Here is a 23,796-nt window from a genome sequence, read left to right as displayed (position 1 = left end):
AGTCAAGCTTTAAAACACAGGTCAGTGCTGTTTGTAAGTTAAGTCAACTTCCCTCTACATTTGGATTTTGAGAGTCAGGTAAGATAAATAATCCCACTTTCATATCTGTAAATATGAAACTGAACCGGTATCAGAGTTTTCATGAAATACAGAAAGTGAAAATGGGGACTATAGAAATTCACCTCTTAGCACATCTAAAAGCTCACTAATAAACATTTGATCCTATTTGTTTAATCTGACTATACTGAACTGATTTCCATTCAATTTTGTGGTGCATAATTAGAGGAAGAATTCCAAAAAAAGCAGTTCTGAATAGACACACAGATATTTTTCACTTTATACTTTAATTGCGAGATCAGGCGTTAGCGTTAACAGGGATAGTTTACCCAAAAGTGAAAATGACTCATTATCTACTCACCACTATGCCGATGGAGGGTTGGGTGAAGTGTGTGAGTCCACTAAACACTTTTGGAGTTTCAGGGGTAAAGAGTGTTGCAGCCAAATCCAATACAATTGAAATTGCCTCCATACTGACTAATAAATACATTTCACCTAAGATATTTTATGTATTCATATTAAAATGAATACTCATTGTTATAAAACCACATATAGATTAATTCTTACATTTCATTGTCTATCCAAATGCATATTGTCATTCTCTTTTGTATTAATAGTACAGCACCTTGTGCGTGCTGTGAACTCTACTGTGTAAATAAATGTACCCAACTAACTTATGCCCAAGACACAGTAGAGCATTCATTGATTTGGTTTGTGGGCGATCTTAAATAATATTCAGGAAAATGGATATTACTCAGACATGAATTTCACAGAGAAAGAAAACATTGCACTGAAACCAGGAACAACTCCTCCTCCTCCTCCTCCTCCCCCTCCTCCTCCTCATCATCATCATCATCTGTCACATCATCTCTGCAACTTTTCTTCTCTCTCTCTCTCTCTCTCTCTCTCTCTCTCTCTCTCTCTCTCTCTCTCTGATGGGTGGGGGAGGGGAAAAGGGGGAGGGAGGAGGGTGTGGGGAGGAGAGGAGAAAGGACGACGTCAGTTAGTGAGTGGGATGGCTTTTGTGTGAGCGTGTGTGTGTGTGAGCATGTGTGTGTGTGTGTGTGTGTGTCCCGTCCTGCAGAGAGGAAGCAACCTCAGTGAGTGAGCGGCAGGAGAGAGAGCAGGACTCACCCCCGGGAAGAGACGCAGCGTTTCAAAAACAAAGGAGCAGATTCCTCTTCCCTCGCTCCTGCAGAAACCTGCACACACCGACTGAACGTGAGTAGCAGAGAAGACAACGAGGAAACTTGTGGAAGCTGTTTTTAGACTCTGGTTCTCATGCAGTTTTCTTTGTGGCTGCAGATATGAGCCATGTTGACTGAAAGTGTCACAAACTGCAGATCTTGGGCTGATTCTCTCTTCTAAGTGTCGACTGACATCTTTCTCTCTGGCTGGCGATGATATTTAAACACTCTGGGTTGGGAGAAGACATATTTGCATCTGTATTTGCAGCTGGCAACATCTGGCAGCAGTTTGACATCACAGCACAGTGTCTGTTAGAGCGGAGGGTCTTTCCTCTCAGCTACAAGATAGAGAATATTCCGGGGACCCCCTACTCAGAATGATATGACATAGCCTATCTTTAACGCTTCTACTTAGTTGTGTGAAACAATAACACAAGAGAAATGTCCTAGAAAGATATCAGACATTTATTTAAAGTTTTTTCTCTATGTCAACTCATGATGTTTTTAATAGATGAATCTGGAAACTTGTCCTGGACCCCCAGCAGTGAGCCATAGACTCCCAGGGGTCCGCACCCGAGGAACGTCCTCCTCTAGAAGCTACTATTTATACACCACTTGGTTTTTATGTCTCAAAGTGTCTTCCTCACTTGTCCACACAGCAGCGTTCGCTCTCCGCACCTCTTTCCCCACCACAACACCATGTCCTTGAAAAGCAGGGAGGAGGTCCATCTGTGTGTGGGAGCTCCCTGCCTGACACACACACACACACACACACACACACACACACACACACACACACACACACACACACACCGAGAGAGGGGAAGTGGTCCTACATCATAAGCTAAACAAAATCAGGAACATGTCCAGTGTTTATTCAAGCTGACTTCAAGGACAAACTACAGTACAACAATCAACTTTATGGTGTAATCACGCTTCAGTGTGTTCGCCCTCGCCTGCCTTCTTTTCTTAGAACGATCTCTGACAATCTGCGGAAGACAAGTGCAAACTCGTCACATGACGTTGGACCAAACGATGGGATGGTGCGGGGAGAGGAGATGTTTTCACAGCGGTGACAGAAACAAGTTGTGCCTCGTGGTGAAAACAACCAATCAATCGAGTGGAGTCAGGAGGAAGTTCAGCAGAAAGCCACATAGGAGATACCCAGTAATATACAGAACCACAGAGATGGTGATGCTATGGTTGTATTCAGCGATGGAGTTATTCCACTAATGCTCCTTTTCATGTGTACATTGTTGCTTACCAGATGTTTTGAGATGAGTTCTCGACCCAAATGGCTGCGATTCCATTTATTTCAATCCAGATGTATTTAGTCAGTGTCCTCGTGGGAACATTTTTGAATTCATGGACATCTGAAGTGCTGGAGATGGCTGAACAGCTGGATCCTACAATCCCTGTAATGCGACTCGGTTGTGTCTTTCATTAGATCGTCTGTGTTTGGTAAATACCGACGTCTTTCAAACTCCATGCACCCAGTTTGTAATTCAGGGCAGGCTTTACATTTTTAGTCTCCAGACTGAAACTGAGATCACTCTGTGGTGTCATAAGAGTTATTTTATAAAACTGTTTTCATGGGTGGAGTGGATCGAAACCATGACAAACGTTTCTTCACTTTCTTTAACATTTTGAGATTGAGCGTTTAAGCAACATTTCCCTTGATTTCTCAGAGAATAAATCATGGAGCTTGATGACAAATGTTGAGGGGACTGATGGATAACTTGGTGCAGATCCAAAGAAAAATCTGGATCTGGTGGATCAGAATATGGTTTCACAAAAGAACTGTTGGGCCTTGGCGAAGGTATGTGCTCTCTGAGTGCTTTTACAGTTTTCCCAGGTAGAGTCGGGAAATCTATCCATCAAGTGAATTGATCTTCAATTAAAATCAAATCAATCATCTTCATAGTTTTGTGCCTCTTGTGTTTGGGAGATTCGTGGAAATGAGTATAAACCTTAACAAATCTTAAAGCGAATGTAATATATAAGGTGAAATAAACGCAACTACACGTGCTTATGAAAAAACGTAAAAAGTTTGAGTGTGCGTCCATCATCTTTTTCAGGAACAAAAAGTGAGAGCAGAAGAAGTGAGGAGGGAGTGGAGGCCTTGTCATGCCTGTCATTGTGTGGGTGAAATGTGAGGGTCACTGAGGGGCTTTGTGCGTCAGAAACTGTGGGGCCACAACAAAGTCAGTGTGGGGAGTGAGGGGCCGGTGGGGGTGCTGCACACATTGAATAGGTTAGGGGGCCACAGCGGCCTGAGAGAGAGAGAGAGAGAGAGAGAGAGAGAGAGAGAGAGAGAGAGAGAGAGAGAGAGAGAGAGAGAGAGAGAGAGAGAGAGAGAGAGAGAGAGAGAGATGCATTCTGGGCCAACGGTGGCAGGTCTGAGAGCCCCAAGAGTGAGGGAGGGGGCCCGGTGTCGGCATGTCTTTGTGCAGCCTTTGTTGAGTTGAGTCGCACAAGATGAAGAGGGATGATTTTATTCAGCCTTCTTTGGCGCGCACACACACACACACACACACACGAACGAGCGAGCCTGGCTTATACTTTCCTCTGGGGAAGTCATGCGTTTTTTATGCAATTACACCCTGGATGAGTGAGCCCAGGCTGGCACCTTCCACACTTTATGAGTGTGTATTTGTTTTTGTGTTTTTGCGTCAGTAAAGTAGTCTGTATTGTTTCAGCATGCCGTCGGAGGGGCTTTTCACTGTTGACTTGTTGTTTACATGTTTGGGGGGGGGGGGCCTCTTATTGTCACCGAAACCTCAGGCCCCCCGTTTATGTATTTGAAAGCTAGGACCGCTGCCATGTCTCCACTCTTCATGCACAGTTGGGGAATAACATTTGAATGGCGTTTTACGGCTTGGATTGTTTGCTAGTGTTTAATCTGGGTCTGTAAAATAAATCCAAACTAACTCTGGAGCCCTAAACATGCGTTTCATGGCGGCCATCACTCACTGGCTGCAGTTATGAGTGTGATTAAGTGTGGCGAATGCTCGGCCATGGGAAACATTTCCTCCTCTTTGCAGTTCTTTCCTTCGCTGTTTACGGAGAGCGAGAGAGCAGCGACTTACATGGTGATGTTTACGAAAGAAAAGTTGGTGAAGGTGAAGGTTGTTTCGTAATATCTGTCAGGGCTGAGAAAAGCTTTACTTAAACCAGAGAAACTGAACTCATACTTGTGCTTGTTCTGCGTGTTTTGCACTCTTTTCACTGTATCGCCGCTTTGCCTCTGCTTTTATCATGTTGTGAAAACAGGTGGCTCTTTGCCTCCCTACAGGTGGAGGTGAAGGTGGGACAATCATCAAGAGCCTTAACGTATAACTCTATAGTGTGATGTGCATTTTTGGGGGGGGGAAGGCGTTGCCGTCTCTCTGCCTCTGATGGTTAATGTGGTTTAGTTTTCACACCTTCTCAAATCTGCCTGCTGGGGGCAAATAAATGAGCTGTGATGAAACTGTCTGAGTCAACGCTGCAGGGCATGAGTGTCTCCGCTCTGGCTGATGTTATAGCTTGCCTGCTGCTCTTACATCATTTGCTCTGCCGTGTCATGACACATCCTCGATGAACTACTGAAGACTCCTGCAGAGTTTACAGGACATTGATTGGGAAATCGAGAGCCGAGGGTGTGATATATTTTCCAGTGTGTCAGTGGTGTACGTTCAGTATTGAAGCTACATTGCTTCATTTTCTCTCACTTCACCTCGAGCTCAGCTGCTTGCATTCTTTTATGAGGGAGGGATACGTTTGGTCCTGCCCAACTCTGACTGGATTCATTCTAGTGACTGGCTCTGTAGTCCTTGAAATGGTGCCTCTTCTGTGGTTTTGGTTTGAGGGTCTTCCTCCCAGCTGGTTCAGATGCATGACCAGACCAGACCAGGCGCAGCAGCTTAGGGAACAGATTGCCTTGGTTTGAGGTTTCTGGTTCAGGATCTGTGAGCTAATGGAGTCTCCCAGCCCAGATCAGCTGGGAGGGGGTCATCTGATCTGTGTGGGTGATCCATCAGCTCAAATACCCCTTTTCTGAAGTGGGACTAGCTCACACCTATTATAAAGAAACCAAAGCATTTCCAGCATCATGTCCATGAATGGAATTTTTTCTTGGAAACTCTTAACTCCTAACCTCCCCTTCGTGGAACAATCTGGGTCAACTGTGCTTCAGATCTCTTCGCCACCCACCTTCAGTCCTCATTCACTGTCATCCCGCAGACCAGGCTACAGTGGCCAGCGCTCATTACCTCAGCCCCTTGGCATGCTACCAGCGCCGTTGCTGATATCTCAGACCAATTACTCCAGATTTACTACTCAGCGCTCTGTTCCAACTAACGGCCAACGGACTGACCCACGTATTCACTGCTCTGTGAGGCTTTGAAACGACTCTGACTCAAACTGATGCTACATTTCTTTAGGCTGCAGTCATGCTTTTATTTTTTTTATCGTTTGAAAACAGTTTTTCCAAACTAAAACGATACTAACACACCCAGAAACTAATGTCACGTGACCACTCACGTACAAGGAGCACATGAAGGAAGGCATGCACGGGCAATGTTGGGCTGAAATAGCCTCGGGACATGGGAATTGTGACAGATTGCTTGATATAATAGCATCTCTCTTACGCATGTAAGCACTTGTATCGTTGTAAAAATGTAGAATTTAACTGCTCAACAGCTGTTGGCAAAGACGTCAGGGTCAGAAATGCTTGTAATTGATTATCCATGTTGAGCTCTATACTGGTTTCCAAGGCTAATTTCGTCTGAAAAGGTTTCATGTGATAGGGAATCAACGAAGACTACGTCATGACCGAAAGGACCCGATCACCAAGGGTTTGTCTGCGTCAGGGTTTCCAAACATCCAAACTTCTTCATTTTAGCAGCTCAAAAAATTTATCTAAAGCAGAGCTGATCCATTTTCAAATGAAATCTTAGTAGTGTGGATGTAGCTTAGTTGAAAACCGTATTGACTTTATCACAGGCTGCTTGACCAACAGGATTTCACAGCCAACATTATCACCGTCTGTTCATGGACTGTGTTTTAGCTTTTGTTGTAAGTTTGTCTTAAAGCAGCGGAGGTTGTTCATGTTGGCTCACAGAATGAAGGATTGGAAAACTATGTAAGTTTTGGCTTCAGGCCGTCAATACGTGCGTACAATCCCGCGTGGCAAGCTCGGTTTCTGTCAGGACGGCAGAGCAGTGTGGGAACGAGCAGGTCCAGATTAGAACCACATTACCGCTGATCAGCTTTCATCCTGTGGCGAATCAACAATATCATCAGTCAAACTCCGCATCGCATGAAAGAAGCACATGACTCCAGGACTCCGTCAGTTTTGGTGACGATGCATATCTAAGACGGGGAATCCACAGGCGCACGGAGAGCTGCGGTAACAAAGATCTGAAGATGCATATCTATCAAAAGCAACTGGGAGACCGAGATCCTCTCACCCACGGCGAGTCCTGATCGTCGGCTCATGAATAAGTCATAATCCGGAGCGTCTGATGTGCCGTGAAGTGTAAAATACTCTTCACTCAGCTCTCACACGAACAGAGAGAAAATCTTGACCTTGCCAGGAAAATGCTGTTCAAGCACATTCCCAGAACAACCAGCAAACAAGCGGAAAGTATTCATCAGTTTCAGGATGTAGTGACCTTTATGCCCGCTCAATGACACTTCAACACACACACACACAGGCAGGACATTCATGCATGCAACCACACACACATGCAAATTACCACTTGATTAGTGAAACATATGATGATCAAATGCATTACGTCACCATAGATTTATCTAAACGTTGATAACCATGGCCAGATGGAACGGGAATTAAACGCTACAACTGACCACGATATATTGTGAAACTGGTAACTGTTTCATTCCCAGTAATTAAAGCTAGGGTTGGTAATCCTGGAAAAGCTAGGAAGAGAAAGCTACACTTTTTACAAATGCAACCGATGCATCCCACCTCCTCCCATTAACCCTGTAGTCAAAGCTACACCCCCAGAGCACATAAGCGTGCACTGCCTGACAACTGCTAGAATCCGACTTTTCCGTGACTCGCTCGCTAACTTCTAACTATCATCTCTGCCTCAGCGGTGTACGTCTCCCTAACTTGTGCAGACAAATACACAGTAAGAGCTCGAGCGGGGTGCGCGCAGGCAGGTTGGTCGGTTAGTGACAGACTGGTAAGCCAGCCAATCATTTCATTCGCTTAGAATGACTGGGCCATAGACACCAGTTTTTTATTTTAAGACGACTTTATTCATTTATAGCTATCGGGTGAAGAGGATTTCTCTTAAGATAAAAAGTGTTTCAGGAACAACCCAACCTTTAATATATTTTGTTACCTACTGGTAAATCTTTAAAACCTCCAACGTATCAGCTAAAAATTGTCAAGAACATTCTTTCTCTACTAGATACTTCCTCTCAGTACTCTGCTAATTCTCTGTCCCCCTCTGAAGCCTCCTCCAGTTTCCATCTCTCTCCGAGCGCAGTCTTTCAGTGAGACTACAGAGAACCATGATGAGGTATAAGTGAGAAGATTTCCTGTAAGTGCAGGGGGCAGATCACACATGGTGCCTGCCGGCTGCATGTTTAGGCTCCATCCCTGTCGTTTCAAGAGGCAGAGCTGCTAATTTGTGGGCATTGTAGTCTTAACAGACAGCAGCGCCGTGCCCGGGCCTGGACGAACTATAATCAGCTGCAAGCACAAGACTCCACTAAAAAAAACTCCAGAGAGACTCAAACTGTAGCCTGGGTGGCTGTAAACAAAAACCAATGCAAACAAACATGCATAGAGTATATTCAACACAGTCTATGGTGCATACATGCTGTGTGCAAGCTCAAAAGATTATTGATTCAGGTTGCACAGCCATTTAAAAACCTACATTTCTAAAAACCCTTTTGTAATGGAAGCTTTACATAATGCTAAAACACGAATCCGGCTTAGCGAGTGCAACACTTGCAGAATGGAAACTGTGATAACAATAAGTGTGGCCATGGTCTGGAACAAACTCAAGGACTATAATAGAAAAGGGAAACTCCCCAAACTGTCTCCAAACACATAAACACACGTCAAACACCTGGTTATTTAGTTCTCTCCCTTCTCCCTACAACTATAACCACTGGACATAGATTCTCAGATGACAACATGTTTCTTCAAACATTGCTTTTGTGCATGTTGTGTAAACCTGAGCGAGGGATGACAGGTTTACATTGAAGTGAGATATCTTGGGAGATCGTCCTCTTATTGCTTGATTGTGCCTCTGAAGCTGTTAGACAGACACCGATGCTTCCTGCTCGCTTCCTGTTTGTTGTGGCCATTTCCTTTTTGTTTTTGGCTGATAATAAATAGTCAAATTGCTGCGGCTCCTTTATGCTGTAACTCCACTCAGATCTGCTGAAGCACACTTCTCCCAGTGTGTCGTCAAGGTGGGTTATTATATGCAGACTGTGTGTTTTGGCTGAGGGTTTGTGTAATCTCTAATTAGGATGCAAAAATGTAGAATGAGACGAAAGCAAAATTTCAGGCATGCGTGTGCCCCTGAAATTCTGCAGTGGAGGGAACGAGAAGAACGTGGAGGTTACAGATAAACTGGAGACAAAGCAAAGCCGTGCACAAACAGGCACAGTTCTCTATACCAGAGGGAAAAAAACCTGCAGCAGAACAGTATGAAAACACAGCCGTGACCTGAAGGACATCCAGGAATCCTGCTGAACTAAATCACACCCGCATCCCAAGTGTTGCAAATCCCATACCTGCTCCTCAGATGCTGTCACGCCTCTCGACTTTTGTTATCGTGACCCAGTTCTGCTGGTTTCCAGTCGATCCCAACATCGGATGAATCAGTCGTCCTCTTCTAGCTGCATGAGATAATACTTATTTTGTCGCCTGGGAAATGTCTGAAGCTTTTTTTTGCCTTGAACTGACTCCAGATCATATCAGACAATGTACAGCATCAGTGTTCATTCCTTACAGATGTGGCGGGATGATTTACCTTCCTGGCGGCGAGGTTATGTGCAACCTAATACCACACTCATTCCCCTCAGGGCAACAAGAGTGAACTTTTCATCACCACCGAAGTGACACATACACCAAGAATTAGGTTGATAATTTGATAGAACAGCCCACATTTATCAGTTTTATTGCTTTTGTAATAATACGCCTCCTTTTTAAGTGAAGCGATAAAGTGAAGTGATGAAAACTTACTTAAAACGGAGAAAGTCTCTTCACCCAAAATAGAAAAAACTATAAAAACGTAGTTCTCACTCACACCAGATTTTGAGATACCTGCTCCCACCTAAGAACAAATGAGGTGAATAACAAAAGTTAAGAGTTATATTTTAATAATTCAACTGCAGTATGTCTTTCTAGAAACTGGTACTCACACACCTCCGTCCTCCGCCAAGGCCCAACAGTCCCCTTAAATTCAGACAAGCTGCATTAAAATACACACACATCAGTTCAATAAATATGCAGGTTTCTTTTCATCAAGATCCATGAAATACTCTCTGGGAAATGTAAAAAAAAACACCCTTTTTTGCAATGATAAATAAGATGAAAAACATTACTGGAACTGAACCCGTGATCTGAATCTACACCAAATTTGAATAATCTCTTTCCTTTACCCATACGTCATCCTTCCGCTAAGTTTCGTAGTGATTCATTCAGTAGTTTTTGTGTAATCTTGATGAAAAAACAAACTCGCTTTAAAAAGTTCAGTAGAAAGTAGACCTAGTTCTTAAGAATCAGAACACGCATTGGATTTTAAAATATATATTAAATGTACATAATGCTTGTCTCAGGTATTCATATTCATTCAGATAGATAAATCCATGAACCAAAAAATAGTAATGACGCTGAATAGTTAATGCAATAATCAATATACTGAAACCTGGGCAAATGAAACCAACACTATCTGCACAGCTAGATACCATCAGAGATTAGTTAGAAAGAGCTGACATCCTGAGAAGCCTCGTCGCTCACGGCTGTGTCCAGGCCAGTGTTGTCACGGCAACTAAATCATAACATAGCAACAGTATCACCCTCACTTTGATTGGGACGTATACACACTTTGCTCGAACACAAACACACTTGAACACCGACACACACACACTTGATTGGGAGGATTGCTCTGAATGTATCATCTGTTACGAATTTGTAATCAAGTTTTAAATTCTGTTGAATAACGAACAAAGACTATTTGAAATTCTTTACTGCAGCGTCAAAAACAACAAGAAAAATGTCCCAGTACAGCCAGTAACCACTCCCTGTCATTTATCTCACGTATTCAGACTATTATCTCAACGGTGAAAATGGTGAACTGGATGACGCCGCTCTGCTCGATGTCGTGTGTGTGCTTGCCACAGCCGTCAGGATCTGGCATGCAGTGCCGTGCGTTACTGTCAAATGTGGCGTGCTGTAACAGAGCTCTGCGCTGATCTGTGTTGACAGCTGCTCAGCAGCAAAACACACACGGCTCCTGTCATTTTACAGATAAAATCAAACGCACAAAGACCTAGTAATCACCAGGAAAATGACGACAGTATAAACTTTGGCGTCTCTAGCAGTTGTGTGTGTGTGTGTGTGTGTGTGTGTGTGTGTGTGTGTGTGTGTGTGTGTGTGTGTGTGTGTGTGTGTGTGTGTGTGTGTGTGTGTGTGTGTGTGTGTGTGTGTGTGTGTGTGTGTGTGTGTGTGTGTGTGAGAGTCACTGGGACTGTTGGAACAACAGACATCTGGAAGTGTGGCTCATGGTTCACTCACAGCTATTAGTGAGTTTTAAGTAGCACGTTGTGGGAAGATTCTTGGTTGAGGATGAGTTTGTTATAGTTGGAAAACTGGCCGTTCTGAGGGGTGTCCACCAAACACAAGGGGGCTGGATGATTCATAGCTGATGGGAAATGAGAGTGGTTCCCCCCCATCATACACAGTAGTTACTCACACTTATGTATAGAGTCTCTTTGTGTCTCTGACCCTCATCATGTGTCTCTACAGGTCTCCTCTTCAGATGAAGCCATGGCTGAGGGGAGCTGCTTCGGTGCGTTGTAGCTGTCTGGGATGACCAGGGCTGAACCTCGCGTCACAGAGGGAGAGAGGCTCAGTGAAGAACAAAGAATCGGTGGAGGAGGGAAAACATCTGCTGGGAGAGGATTAGATCAGCCGCCCATCTGGATCTGAACAGGGAACCTACTGGACCTCTCTTTGTGGAAGGAAAGGACTTTCCGTCACTTCTGAGGAGCTGTAACAGACTTTAAACGTTTTTAATTTTTTCTTTTCTCAATCACTGGTTGCGTCATGTGCCATGTCATTGTAACGTGCCGCTCCATGCTCTGGACACTGCTCAGCATTCTGGTGGCCTTTGCTGAGCTCATCGCCTTCATGAGTCCTGATTGGCTGCTGGGATTCCCCCGCTCGGACTCCAGTGTGAGTGGTGCGGGAGTGGAGTCTGGGGAGTACCGGCCGTCGCTCGGCCTCTACAGCCGCTGCCTGCACGTCGGGGCGCTGGGAGTAGGGGTGAGCTGTGGGCCGTACGCCGGGACGTTCGGGGAAGTGGCCAGTGGCTTCTGGAAGGCTGCCATGTTGTTTCTGGCTGCAGGGACGTTGGTGCTGGGCTGCGTGGCCTGTATCTCCATCTTCAGCTTGTGCTTTCAGAGCATCCTGAAGAAGAGCATATTCAACATCTGTGGGCTGCTCCAGGCTATCGCAGGTGAGATATTTGCATCAGTGTGAGTGGATCGAGGTGATAGAGGAAAAGATAGTCCCAGATCTTCTGCACAAACTGTGCTCTTGGTGATGAATTTTTTCAGGGTTTTCTGCATTTTGCCTTTATGCAGTGTGTAGACAGAGAGCAAACTTTGAAGGAAAAGATAGTGAGAGAGATGTTACAAAGGTTCTCGGGTCTTCTCAGGTCTTGTCCCAGCAAAAGAAATAAAAAAGCCGGTATCTGCCAGCACTTCAGTCCGAATGAAATGATTGGTTGACGCACCTGTCAACAGTAACAGTTGTCAGGCAGTCAACTTTCATGTGTTTCGGGGGTGTAGCTTTGACGAGGGGGCCAATGGGAGGGGGTGGATTGTACCGGTTGTTGCATAATAACAATTCCCTCTTAAAATAAACAAACATAAACAAAATTAATTAGGAGCTGACAAACTCAGGAACTTAAACTAAATCTCATATGTTGTTGAGTCTCATTTTAACAGTGTTGTATCTATGTTGGCATATGGTCTATCGTGTTTACACGTCTATGCAGGCACATCGCTGTTTTTTTTATAATTTTGCCACATAACCTCGAGGGAATTTCCGTGCAGATTTTACGAGGTGAAGGATCTGAGTTTACAAGTTGGCAACATCGACGGGCGTTCCATTACATGTTCCCTAATTGGGGCGTCTCTCTGCATGTTTCTCTCAACAATAAGCTCCCACAGGTGTGTTTGACTCGACTGGGGCATCTGTCATTATGTGACATCACTGTAGGGGCCGTTCAAACTGGGCCTCAAGTTCCTCTCATCACAAATCAAACGCTTGTTTGCTGAAAAACCGAAATATTCACCAGAGCTGAGTCACCATCAGCTGCACCATGATCTGTTTGTACTTTCAATCGCACTGTTTACACGAACGTGACTAAACCCCCTTCGTATCTTCCTCTCCCCTCCAGGCCTGCTGCTGATGGTGGGCCTCATGCTGTACCCTGCCGGTTGGGGTTCAGAGAAGGTCATCAGCTACTGTGGCCCCGAGGCCTCGCCCTTCAGGCCGTCTCTGTGCTCGCTCGGCTGGGCGTTCTACGCGGCGATAGGAGGAACGCTGGCGACCTTCCTGTGCTCTGTTCTGTCCGCGCAGGCTGAGATCGCCACCTCCAGCGATAAGGTTCAGGAGGAGATCGAGGAGGGGAAGAGTCTGATATGCCTGCTCTGAGCCTTCAGGGACGTTGGGACGACATCCTTCGCTGTAATCGAGTGATTTTCTTCACGAATCAGCTGATTGTCGAAAAGAGAAAAGGCTTGGTAGCAGCTTTTTAAAAACATTAGGCAGCGTACTCACTTGCTGAAGCCCACCTGAGGCCAAGAAACGTCATCCATACACTTATTCTGTGTTTTTCCTTTTTTGGTTTATTTTTTACTAAGATACTGTTTATTTTTGTAATAATTCTTGCCTTAAACAAACCACTGTAGTAGAATAGCAGGAGATACGCGCTTGTTGTTGTGGACAGGTTCAACACTGCTGCCAGTAAAACAGTGTGTAGGATTGTAAATGTCATTAAAATGTTCATTTACACGGTTCACCTGCAAACCTCAACAAACCACTGAATACTAGCAGATGTGCCCACGAAAGTAAAACCCCAATAATGTGTGTGTGTGTGTGTGTGTGTGTGTGTGTGTGTGTGTGTGTGTGTGTGTGTGTGTGTGTGTGTGTGTGTGTGTGTGTGTGTGTGTGTGTGTGTGTGTGTGTGTGAGAGATAGGCGTTAACTGTTGAGGTTTCCAAACGTCCAAATGCTCTGATTCTGCGGCTCAGCAGGACAGTGAGATTTAAGGGATTTGCTGACTTCAAAAGACGTTCCTTCACTTAAATGGATTTTTCGTGGCTCTATCGTAGCTTAATAACTGGCAGAGTGTGTGCGGAGACTTTCCATATGTTTCACTGTGGTGAGCTTTCACAGGCGTGGGGGGGGTTGCTCTCAGCGAGATAAAGCAGACTGCACCACAGCTTATCACGAGCTACCTGACGTGAAGAGAACCACACAAGACAAGATCTGGCTCTGGAAAGAGATCCGAGACACAAAACAGTGGGTGAAAATTCAAAAAGCCTTTGATGGATGAAGGCGAAAAACTCCCAGTGGCTCATGGGAGATTCCACGTCAGACTTTTTTCAGAGCAGACCTCCTTAGTTTGGGAGATTCAGAGCATTCCTGTTCTCTATTAGCACCTGATGTCGTGCTTTGCACTTAACCCCTGAGCTCATTTCACATTGCTACACAAGTCGCTGTAGATCTAATATGATTCATATGATGCTGTGCTTTTTCTCCATTGTAGATGAGATGTGCAATAATTGAACTGTAGTGTGTTTGACTGTGAGAGTGAGTTGGACCGAGAGATGAAATCACGACATGGCTTTGTATCGAGAAGCATTTCTCTGTGTTTTAATGATTGTCCGCTGTTTTTGTTACATTAACAAAAGAGTGACGGCATCTGTGGAACGTTGTGTGACGCTTCATGTACGAGATGTTTGATGTGTGTGATTAGAGACACAGTCTGTACTCAAATAAACCAGGCCTCCTCCTGTAACATCTGTGTGGTGAGTGTGTGTCTTCTTTACCTCCACCGAGGAGGTTGTGTCTTCATTTCCGTGTTTCCCGTGTTTGTGTTTCTCTCAGCAGGATTTACACAAAAACTACTGAGGCGATTGTCATGAAATATTGTGGCGTGGTGGAGCTTGACTCAAGGAAGAATCCAGCGGACCCAGGAAAAGTGTCTTTAACGTGGCGAAATAGGATGTTAACCTCGTACTCTACAAGCACTGTTCTAAGTTTCTACTACTGCTGTTTAGTTATTCTGAACTGACACTAAAAGTTTGGTTGGGAAACACTGGTGTTTTGTTCTGTGTTACTAGATAAATTTGAGCCATTTTTCTCCTCTTAAAACTGTTTAAATCTATTTCAGAACAAAGGTACCACCACCAACATACGGCTGGGTGATGCCAAAAATGACATCAGGATAAAAATGTTCATATCAGTGGATAGAAATGAAAAACACTGTAAATTAAAAGTTTTCTTTATGCGCAGATGACTAAATCTGAGGTTGACCAGTTTTGTGTTATATCTCTGTACAATGCATTAGCAATATATCAATATGTATTAGACCTTTGTTATATTGGTATTGGTGGGAAGTTTATAGCAATAATTATTGATGTTTTATCTTTTGGTTGTTGTATGCAAACTGTGAAAAGGATCATGAAGAGACCTTCCTCTATTTTAAGTGGTCACACACAAAATAGATTATATCACTGATCCTGAGCAAATATCTGGTAAAGACAAATTTGATTTTCAGTAAAAATAACAAACCTTTATTTTAGTTTTTTCTCAAAATAAATCCACAAACATTTCTTTCAAATTTTATTTCATGTTAATACCATAAATATACAAAACTCAAACTATTTCACATGCGACAAAGGCCAGACGAGAGTGCATTACATTTTCTTTTTACATGTGACTGATAATGGGGATCAAATTTTCAACTTTACAAAATATACAAGTGTCCCTTTTGAATGAGTTTTTTCTCTGATTCAGTGAAATAATGTGTCAGCAAACTTCAAACACGTTCTGTACTGCAGACCAGCTCGCCAAATACATCAACTACTCACCCACATAGGCAATGGCTTCATTTAACAACCGCTTAAAACTATAGATACATGGAAATCATGTGTGTAGCAAAGATAAGTTGTGTTAATACCTCAAAAGTAAAACATGGCAAGGGAACACGTCACGAACAGAGATTTAAAAACAAATCTAAATGGACATTTGGTTGATCTCTCACAGCTTTTCAGGAATTAGAATAACACTTGAGGGAGATTTTTTCTTTCTTTCATACCAGTCATACACACATCCTCATCCACACAAGCACAACTCCGTCAGGGTCCAGTTGCAAAGTCGTTAAACACTTTTTTTTTATCTAGCTTATGCTACGGTGATGTCATTAATACAAAAAAAACACACAAACATAATACATAATGTAAAATCAAACCAAACACGAAAGAAATGTGAACAACTTAAATTACACCATAAATAAAAACATGTTTTGTCTTTTGCACTAAGTTTAACGCAACACAAGAAATGTGCAATGAGTTTAAAACAAAGATATTTCGAAACAAAATGCTGCCAAGACGTTTTCTTGCTATGTCAAGACGAGTTATTGATCTTAAGCTGCACATTTGCAATGTGGTAACAGCAGCACCAGTCACCAGTCATCGATCATGTACGTCTTCACACTCACCACGACGATGAGAGATACACGTATGTAACCCGCAACCATACTTCACTTCAATGACAGTAGTCTCTACAACTTAGTGCTGAATAACACTGTTATTATTGTATATAAATTAACATATCTTAGTGATATCACTGTGTCACCTCCAGTTCTCTCTTATCTTAATGTTCTTAATGGCTGAGAAACTTTTGAGGCAAGTGCTGATGGGAAAATCAGTGGCTGGCTTTGTCTGTAAAAATGCAAACAGACTGTTAGTGTACATATAAGCAGTATCAGTGTTTTTACTGGTTCGTGTATTCAGGATAATCTCAGGAAACGAAAGAATAGCTTCATCACTGTCCAGGTCATGTTCAGTGGGAAAAGCCAGGTCCCTTCTCTCAGTTATCACTTTGTACGTTATTATGCGTCCTTTTCAACAGGAGGCCACGACTGAGCAGCTCTCCAGACTCATAGCGCCGTTAGTGTGAAGGGCTACAAAAACAACTGAGGGGGGAACCACACGATTAATGCCACGCATACGTAAAAGGAAACGCAATTATTCCTCAGGTGTTCTCCCCCCTTTTAATGCACGAGAGCACCGGACTGAAAGTTTGTGGTGAGAACTGGTGACCTACACTGACCTTGGTGTTCAGTGCGTCTCCACGACTAGATCCAAACGTCGTCAATCAGTCAAACAGCCACAGGGACATGCAATAACTCTGCAGCTAGCTTCTCACAGGAACTGATGGGAAATAAATAGGTAGACGTTCCCCTGATCCAGCCAATAGCGGAGGGAGCGACTTCTACCTTCAGTGTGCTTAACATGCACGTTGTTTACATGCTGTCAGATCTTAGTTAGCATCAGAGATGCCGACCCGGCCCAGTCAAAGAAAATCGGACAGAGAGGAAAGATTTCACCTGACAGGTGTCACTGGAGCTCTGTTGGGGGCAGGTCCTTAAGGAAGGACATACAGACATACTCCTATTTATAAGAATTAGGTTTTACCATAACAAGAAGGGTATTGTCTGAGAGATGAAGCACTGATAGAGTACAAGGTCAAATTCAAATTTCATACCTTCATGTTCAAGCACCGGAAGATCATGAAAAGCCACAATTTTCTCCTTTCAAGTGAAGTAAACATTCACACGCAGCTGCAGCCAATCCAACATATACTGTACTTTCAGTATCTGACCAAGAAAAACAGAATAATGTGCAAAACACCATGAGCGGATTATCACTTTTCATGACTCTATGCTGTATTAACCAATAACCAGGCAGGAAGCTGTTTAGACGTCATCACCATGACAAAAATAAGGAATGCTAGACAGTCATGTCCGGATGCACTATCATCACCAGACAGAGGAGGACAGAGGAGGACAGAGGAACAGGAAGAGGAAAAGGAGTGAGAACGAGAGAGTGAGATGGAATCCCACACACTCGGAACACACCTCAAGTCAGTACGTGGATGTTTCAAAGGGATGTGAGCAGATGGTCGCCTGACTGAAAAGCAGCCAGGGCGGATGTAGAAGAGTTTTCACTGATACATGAGGATGAACAGCTCTGGACACTTGTCTGTTATTTACGTTACACTTTTCTTTAGCAAAGTGTGCAGGGCAACCGTAGCAACATTCATAAATTAAAAATCAATTTGATCTGAGAACCAGCAGGGCCAGAGCTGTGCATCTCCACCTTGTCACTGTGTGTAAGCGTGTGTGTGTGTGTCGGTTTATGGATGAGGTTTAAAGGCCCCACGAGCGGCGTTGGTTGCAGCGTTAGCGGCAGCATTGGCGGCTGCCGTCTGAACGGTCTTGTTGGACATGACTCCGGTCGCAAACTCCTGCTGAGCCTTCTCAAAACTGGCACCGGTGGTACGATAGAGAGCGTGCACCTGGAAAGAGTGGAGGAGAAAATTAACTGGAATCAAGGACGTTGGTCAGAGAACAAACTGACTCCCAAATGTTCAGACCATGTGCTGTATATAGTTATTGATAGCGTACAAATAATATGCATCATTAATAGAATAGAATGTATCAGCTGCCTGACAAAATCTGACTGATAAGAGCCTTTCATAGATATATCAATATTTGTGTTTACAAAGGAAAACTTTAATTTTACAGAATAACCAATGCAGAAAAGATATATGTTACATATTTTTTTATTCTATTTTCTTCATGTAAGGTCTATATATTTGATTGTATTTGAGTTTTCTTTTTATTTACAGTTACTTATAATGAAGTTTAGGATTAAACTTTAAAATATCAAGCCTCGATTGTGACAAGGGTTTGATATCGACATCATAGGAATCAATGCCAATTTAAAAAATAATAGATTTATGTTGGCCGATATATCGGTATTGGAAATCGTTTATCGGTATCAGCATTGTCCCACAAAAAATCCATATCGGTCGAGCTCTCATCATTAACCTGTTTTTACCTCTGCCTTTCACTTTCTCACATTAGTGGTTGAGTGAATTAACCAAGTCTGCTGTCATGTTGGAGTGATCTGTGATCGTGTTACCTTTTTAAACATGATGAGAGAGCCCACGGACAGTGCAGTGAACAGAGCTGCGATCAGTAACATGATGATGCCCACTGGGATGCTGGTGTTCAGACCAGTTAAAGCTGTAATCCAGCCACTGGAAGAAAAAAACATAACAAAACACAAATGTAAAGTAACTTCAGCACACACTCCACAGAAATACAGGAGTAAAAAGCCCCCGAACAAATACTGACCATGTCCCCCAGCCGGTGATGCCGATAGTTTGCAGGACGTGAACTCCAAACTGACAGATGTAGACGAAGAAGAAGACAAAGAAGCGGAACGAACTGTCACTCCTGTGGTGGAGATAGAAAACAAGATTAGTGAGAGACAGCAATAAGACATTTCTTCAACTGTGGCACTAATAAACATCAGTTACCCTCCACTTTCCTCAGCCTGTGGAAGTCTTTATCCACGACTTTACATTACACTATCTTCCCGTACAGAAACTAATTCTCTGGTGTTGGTTGGTGTGGAGTTAGAGATATAGAGGAGGATAATGACTTTTACTACGTCAAGAAGTAACTGCCTTTTCAAAGTCAACTGCCCACTCTTCTTTACTAACTTCATACCTAGAAGAACAAGCCTGAAAGCCGGACCAACCAGTGAGCTTATGTTCATTCATGTTTCTCATGGGTCTGGCCCCCTCTTCTGTTCAGACTGATTCCATCAGTCCTGAAACTTTTAGGACCAATCACAACCATTTAACTAAAATGGGTTGGGTTTAATATAACAAAGATCTGCTATCGTGAAGTTATCATAAATAACAAACTGGACAGTCGATTTTCTCTAAAAGAAGAAAAAAACCACTGAATTTGCAGCATTTGTTGATATGACAGGTTTAGATGCTCTGATTGGTTGTAAGTCTATCAAATTGCGTCCACAGGCCTTTTGGTCTTCAACCGTTACTAACGCCCCATGTAAAACCAAAAGGAACTGCAGGGATCCAGACCTGTTTTAATGTGTTTGGTGATGCCAGGCACATGTTTGTCTACAGAGTCGTGTGTGTGTGTGTGTGTTTCGTTCTACTGTTGCACAAGGCAGTGTAACTGTCCATTTGCTTACCTGAAAGCCCCGTAGAGCGGTCTGTACCAGCAGACGAAAGAACAGGGGGTGAACAGCAGAAACCAGAGCATCGCCAGGCCAAAATCTACGCCACGGGATGTGTCCACACAGAACCAGGCCAGGCAGCCGAACATGTTCACAAAGAGCGTGCCTGCATGGACTGGAACAACATGAACATCTTTAGTGTCATGAGAGTAAAAGATTACAGTGAATTATAATTATAGAAATGAACAAAAATCAGTTTGTCTTCTCATGTACATTTGACAAAAGAGCAGACACATGCGTTTCATGGTAATACACTTGCAATACATGAGTTTAAGTTGTCAACCAATGTTCAGATGTGTGTAGTAGAACTAAAACAAATGGCAATGATTATATTCACTGGGTAATACTGTTCATTTATGGATGTGACAGATGATCTGTAGAGCTTCTTTCCTGTCTTTATTCATGGGTGTGGTCTTTCATTTTGAGAGTGTTATTTCTTCATTTCCCATTCAGATTCAAGTAGCTCCTGCTTTTCTGCAAATTTGCTCTGCTCCCATTTGAAACAGTTGATCTGCCCTCAGATGAAGTGCTTCTGCACCGATGCCTTGTGCTTCAGTTTGAGAAGCAACCTGAGAGTGAGGAGAAGGAGTCTCCATAACGATCCACTTACAGATCCAAAGGTTGTACATGATCTTGACTGTCTTCTGGAACTCTACAGGAATGTCCACAGCAATATCATGGTAGAAACATGGGCCAACGGGGAACTTCTCTGGCAGTGGAGGCCAGTTGTTCTTACGCCCTGTGAGGAGAAAGGAAACAGTGTTTGAATGATGTGTTTTGAGTAACAGTGTCAGAAGTTAACATCTTAGTTAACATACTATGACGCATAGTAATATCAAGTGTGTGTGCAAGTGTTGAAACAATTGAATGAAACGTTTTTGCTTTTAGTAAAATCAAAAAAAAAGGTGGTCAGGTGTGAGTGAACAGAAAAATGGGACTTTCTATTTTATTTCAAATAACCTGGATAGAAATGGAAATGCCCTGGATATTTGGATGACACTAATTAGGAGCTTTTAATGGAAAACAACCTACTCTAAATTTGTCTTAAACCCGATGTTAGCATTCCTTTGTCCCTGTTGCTTTCTGACAAAGTTCAAATATATTGTAAACACTGTATCACATGTTTTCAGATCTCATCGTACCACTTTCCCTGCTGGAAACTAACACGCTTTAGTTTAGTTAACCCACATAATAAAATGAGAGATAAGGACTCCAGGCCACATGTATCTGCAAAAAATCAATATACCCAACACTTATTTCACTTACATCACAAACTGAATACTGTGCCAAATTATTTTTCAATGTCGACATATGTACTTTTTGAGTCTTGTCCACACTGTCATTAGTCTCGGATTAATCGGTAATGACCACTCATTCTCAGAAAGTTAATGTGAGGTGAGTGGGTGCATGAAGTGGCTGATTGAAGGTCTGACTGACTGACCTCCCGCGGCTCCGTGGGACTGCAACTCTTTCTCGCGGCGATCAAGCTCCGCTGCTTTCTTCTCTAACTCCTCCTGCCTTCTCAACAACTCAGCCTGAGCACGTGCTTGGTCCTAACAAAGACACAGAAAGGCACTTGAAATTCACTGCGCAGCATCTGACAGGAGTTATGATATCCAATAAGGTGAGTAATGAAGGATATTTTCCACTCAGGTAAGCTTGGGCGTGTTAGTTTGAGAAGGAAAAGAGGGGGTTAGGGTTGGAAACGCAATCAGCTCCTGCTGTCAACTCACTTGTCTTCTTCAGTTAGTAAGAAACTGGCTCTAAAAATCTACTGCAAAGGAAAAGCTACAGGTGGGCAAAAGGCTTCAAATGGATTCACACTATTCAAGACAGTGACATGAAGGGGTGCAGGAGACATCAGATGACAGACAGTACCTCATTACGCCTCTGCTGGGCCATCAGAGAACAGATGATTATATAAAAAGAAAGGTGGAAGAAAGGTGAACCAGACGCAAAGACAGAGTCTGTATAGTGTTACAATGTAGTGAATCAAAATGCTGAGGCCATATGAAGTTAAACTAGGCTGGAAGAGTAAAAGTTAAAAGTAAAATAGATGCAATTCCATGTATATGAGCTTGTTTTGTGTGTAGTACCTGAGTCTGTTGCTGTGAATAAGCTGGTGGCTCTTCTGTGGGCTTCATGATGGCAGGTTGTGTGTTCTGGGCAGGGGCAGGAGTCGATTTGGGGGCATTTCCAGGGGCTGCCTGTAAACCAGCAAAGACCTGCTATGTTAATATTTACGCAATCAAAACACAGACACTGAATCAAAACTGTAATTAGGCCACAGTCATATTTTGTGAGTGAAATCCTCTGTGACAGAGAGGTGGAGGAAGAGGGAAAAGGGGTTGTGGAAAAAGAAAATTAGGTCATTGTCTCAGAAGCACACAAACACATGCAAGCTGACCGTTCTGCCGTCTGTGAAGGGGTTATATTCCTCCAGACCACCAGGAGGGGCAGACCGGGTCACCTGCGTCACAGAGGGATCCTACGGGACAGAGAAGGGTTCAGGGAGGTCAAGACTACAACTACAAAATCAAAAGCTTGTTTTTTTTAGCTGATTGTTTTTTTTCCTGACCAATAGCTTATATGAAGAACCACAGCTAACCACATTGACTGGGTCTGATCAGTTATCATTGATGTGATTACAACAGTGTAAACAGGGAGCAGGGTGGGCATGCAATGCTACATATTTACTATATTCTATTGAAAGTGGTCTTGACTTTGCACAGAAGAATCAGATTCTAACTACTTGGGGCTGAAGTCTGAGGAAATCTGAGGAACAGCCTTGTGCTCAAAACATCACTGGCAAGTAAATCCTTTAACGGGAGCTTTGCGATGTTTTATTGTTCCAGCACAAACATATCAAAAGTTAGTTTTACTGGATGTGTGTGTTATTCCCACCACGTGACATGAAGAACCCAAACTCTTGCATTTTAACCCCACCCACCTATGAGCACACCCTTTAAATTGAGGGGGGAGGGACTCAACAGCTGATTCACCTGTGAGCTGTTGGTCTGATCTCTGCCACAGTGATGGCAACAAGAGGTGGAAGGTAAGACAGCTCACAAAGGAGAACACACACCTCTGTGCATCATGTGGAACACGGGACCGACTGTAGTGGCACAAACAAACATGATCTGAGCCACCCCAGCTGTGGACGTGGAGGGAAATGGTCTAACGTGTCTAAGCAACGATGAGCAGGGAGGCTTCAGTGTGTTGTGCTACGTGTTCGAGCCCGGTGCGACGAATCACTGCGAAGGAAACTAAACCAATGCTGCAACACCTCTTCAACAATAAGGAGTTTAAACCTCCTGCGTCCCAGCGACATGTACAAACAGCTGTAGGCACACAATGTACCTGTCCGATGCTAGCAGCTAGCTAGCTAACATCAAGTGTCTTTAGGTCAATATGCGTTAACACAACGTGAAGAACAAAGCGCCCCCATGTGTGAGAGAGTCAGTCTGAGCTTCCGTCACGACCCCGACATTCATAGTATGTGTGAGTGACGAGATAAATAAGGTGGAGTGTGATAAGCTCGGTGTGCTAGCAAGCCGCTAGCTAGCTATCGAGCTACTAGCCAAGACAGTTAGCAGGGATGCTAACCGGCCTCAATGGGTTTCCAAGCCGGCTAGCTAGGTTAGCTAGGCTAGCTACCTGAAAGGGGTTGCTGAAGTCCGGGTCTGCGAACGGGTTGCTGTCAAAATCGGACATGGCTGTCGCCTCTCTGGAAGCCGTTCGCTGTGCGGAAGAGCCCCCCGGTTCTGCGGGGAAGGTTCGGGTCTGTACGGTGACTGCCTCTCTCCGCTGCCTCGCAGTCTTCCCCCGCCTCCGGCTGATGGAGACCCCCTCGGTTAGCAAGTTAGCCAGTAGCAGGAGGAAAAAAATGGCAGAAGAGGAGAGGATTCGTGGCGAGCGGCGCCCGTGACGTCACCGCTTCA

General features: G+C 43.7%; 2 protein-coding genes across 4 annotated transcripts; one reads left to right on the top strand and one right to left on the bottom strand.

Moving 5' to 3' along the window:
* The first annotated feature begins 1,074 nt into the window (after positions 1 to 1,074).
* LOC117768523 (LHFPL tetraspan subfamily member 2a protein-like) lies at positions 1,075 to 13,634 on the top strand. The gene is made up of 3 exons (XM_034596971.1): positions 1,075 to 1,278; positions 11,245 to 11,956; positions 12,905 to 13,634. The coding sequence occupies exons 2-3, from the start codon at positions 11,545 to 11,547 to the stop codon at positions 13,159 to 13,161; spliced, it is 669 nt and encodes a 222-aa protein (XP_034452862.1). The 5' UTR covers positions 1,075 to 1,278; positions 11,245 to 11,544; the 3' UTR covers positions 13,162 to 13,634.
* Positions 1,095 to 23,796, bottom strand: LOC117768520 (secretory carrier-associated membrane protein 1-like). Of its 3 annotated transcripts, none has more exons than XM_034596967.1 (11): positions 23,513 to 23,725; positions 22,263 to 22,343; positions 21,952 to 22,062; positions 21,734 to 21,748; positions 21,297 to 21,408; positions 20,466 to 20,594; positions 19,811 to 19,970; positions 18,940 to 19,041; positions 18,725 to 18,842; positions 17,916 to 18,095; positions 1,095 to 1,121 (listed from the first exon to the last, which is right to left on the bottom strand). In XM_034596967.1, the coding sequence occupies exons 1-10, from the start codon at positions 23,567 to 23,569 to the stop codon at positions 17,934 to 17,936; spliced, it is 1,047 nt and encodes a 348-aa protein (XP_034452858.1). In that variant the 5' UTR covers positions 23,570 to 23,725; the 3' UTR covers positions 1,095 to 1,121; positions 17,916 to 17,933. The 3 variants fall into 3 exon arrangements, 1 of the variants encoding a protein (XP_034452858.1); XR_004615076.1 differs by lacking the exon at positions 1,095 to 1,121 and adding an exon at positions 15,344 to 17,056 and having other exon boundaries at positions 17,187 to 18,095; positions 23,513 to 23,724; XR_004615077.1 differs by lacking the exons at positions 1,095 to 1,121; positions 21,734 to 21,748 and adding an exon at positions 15,344 to 17,056 and having other exon boundaries at positions 17,187 to 18,095; positions 23,513 to 23,796.

Source organism: Hippoglossus hippoglossus, chromosome 9, assembly GCF_009819705.1.
Source record: "Hippoglossus hippoglossus isolate fHipHip1 chromosome 9, fHipHip1.pri, whole genome shotgun sequence".
NCBI classification, from domain to species: Eukaryota; Metazoa; Chordata; class Actinopteri; order Pleuronectiformes; family Pleuronectidae; genus Hippoglossus; species Hippoglossus hippoglossus.
The sequence above is the reverse complement of the archived record's forward strand: the minus strand, read 5'-3'. Positions and strand labels throughout refer to the sequence as shown.

Excerpts from the sequence above, each read along its gene's own strand:
- LOC117768523 (XM_034596971.1), top strand. The coding sequence starts at position 11,545 with ATGTGCCATGTCATTGTAACGTGCCGCTCCATGCTCTGGACACTGCTC. Across the intron at positions 11,957-12,904 it reads GCTGCTCCAGGCTATCGCAG|GCCTGCTGCTGATGGTGGGC; the intron begins GTGAGATATTTG and ends TCTCCCCTCCAG.
- LOC117768520 (XM_034596967.1), bottom strand. The coding sequence starts at position 23,569 with ATGTCCGATTTTGACAGCAACCCGTTCGCAGACCCGGACTTCAGCAAC. Across the intron at positions 22,063-22,262 it reads CCTTCACAGACGGCAGAACG|GCAGCCCCTGGAAATGCCCC; the intron begins GTCAGCTTGCAT and ends GCTGGTTTACAG. Across the intron at positions 19,042-19,810 it reads CCGCTCTACGGGGCTTTCAG|GAGTGACAGTTCGTTCCGCT; the intron begins GTAAGCAAATGG and ends TCTCCACCACAG.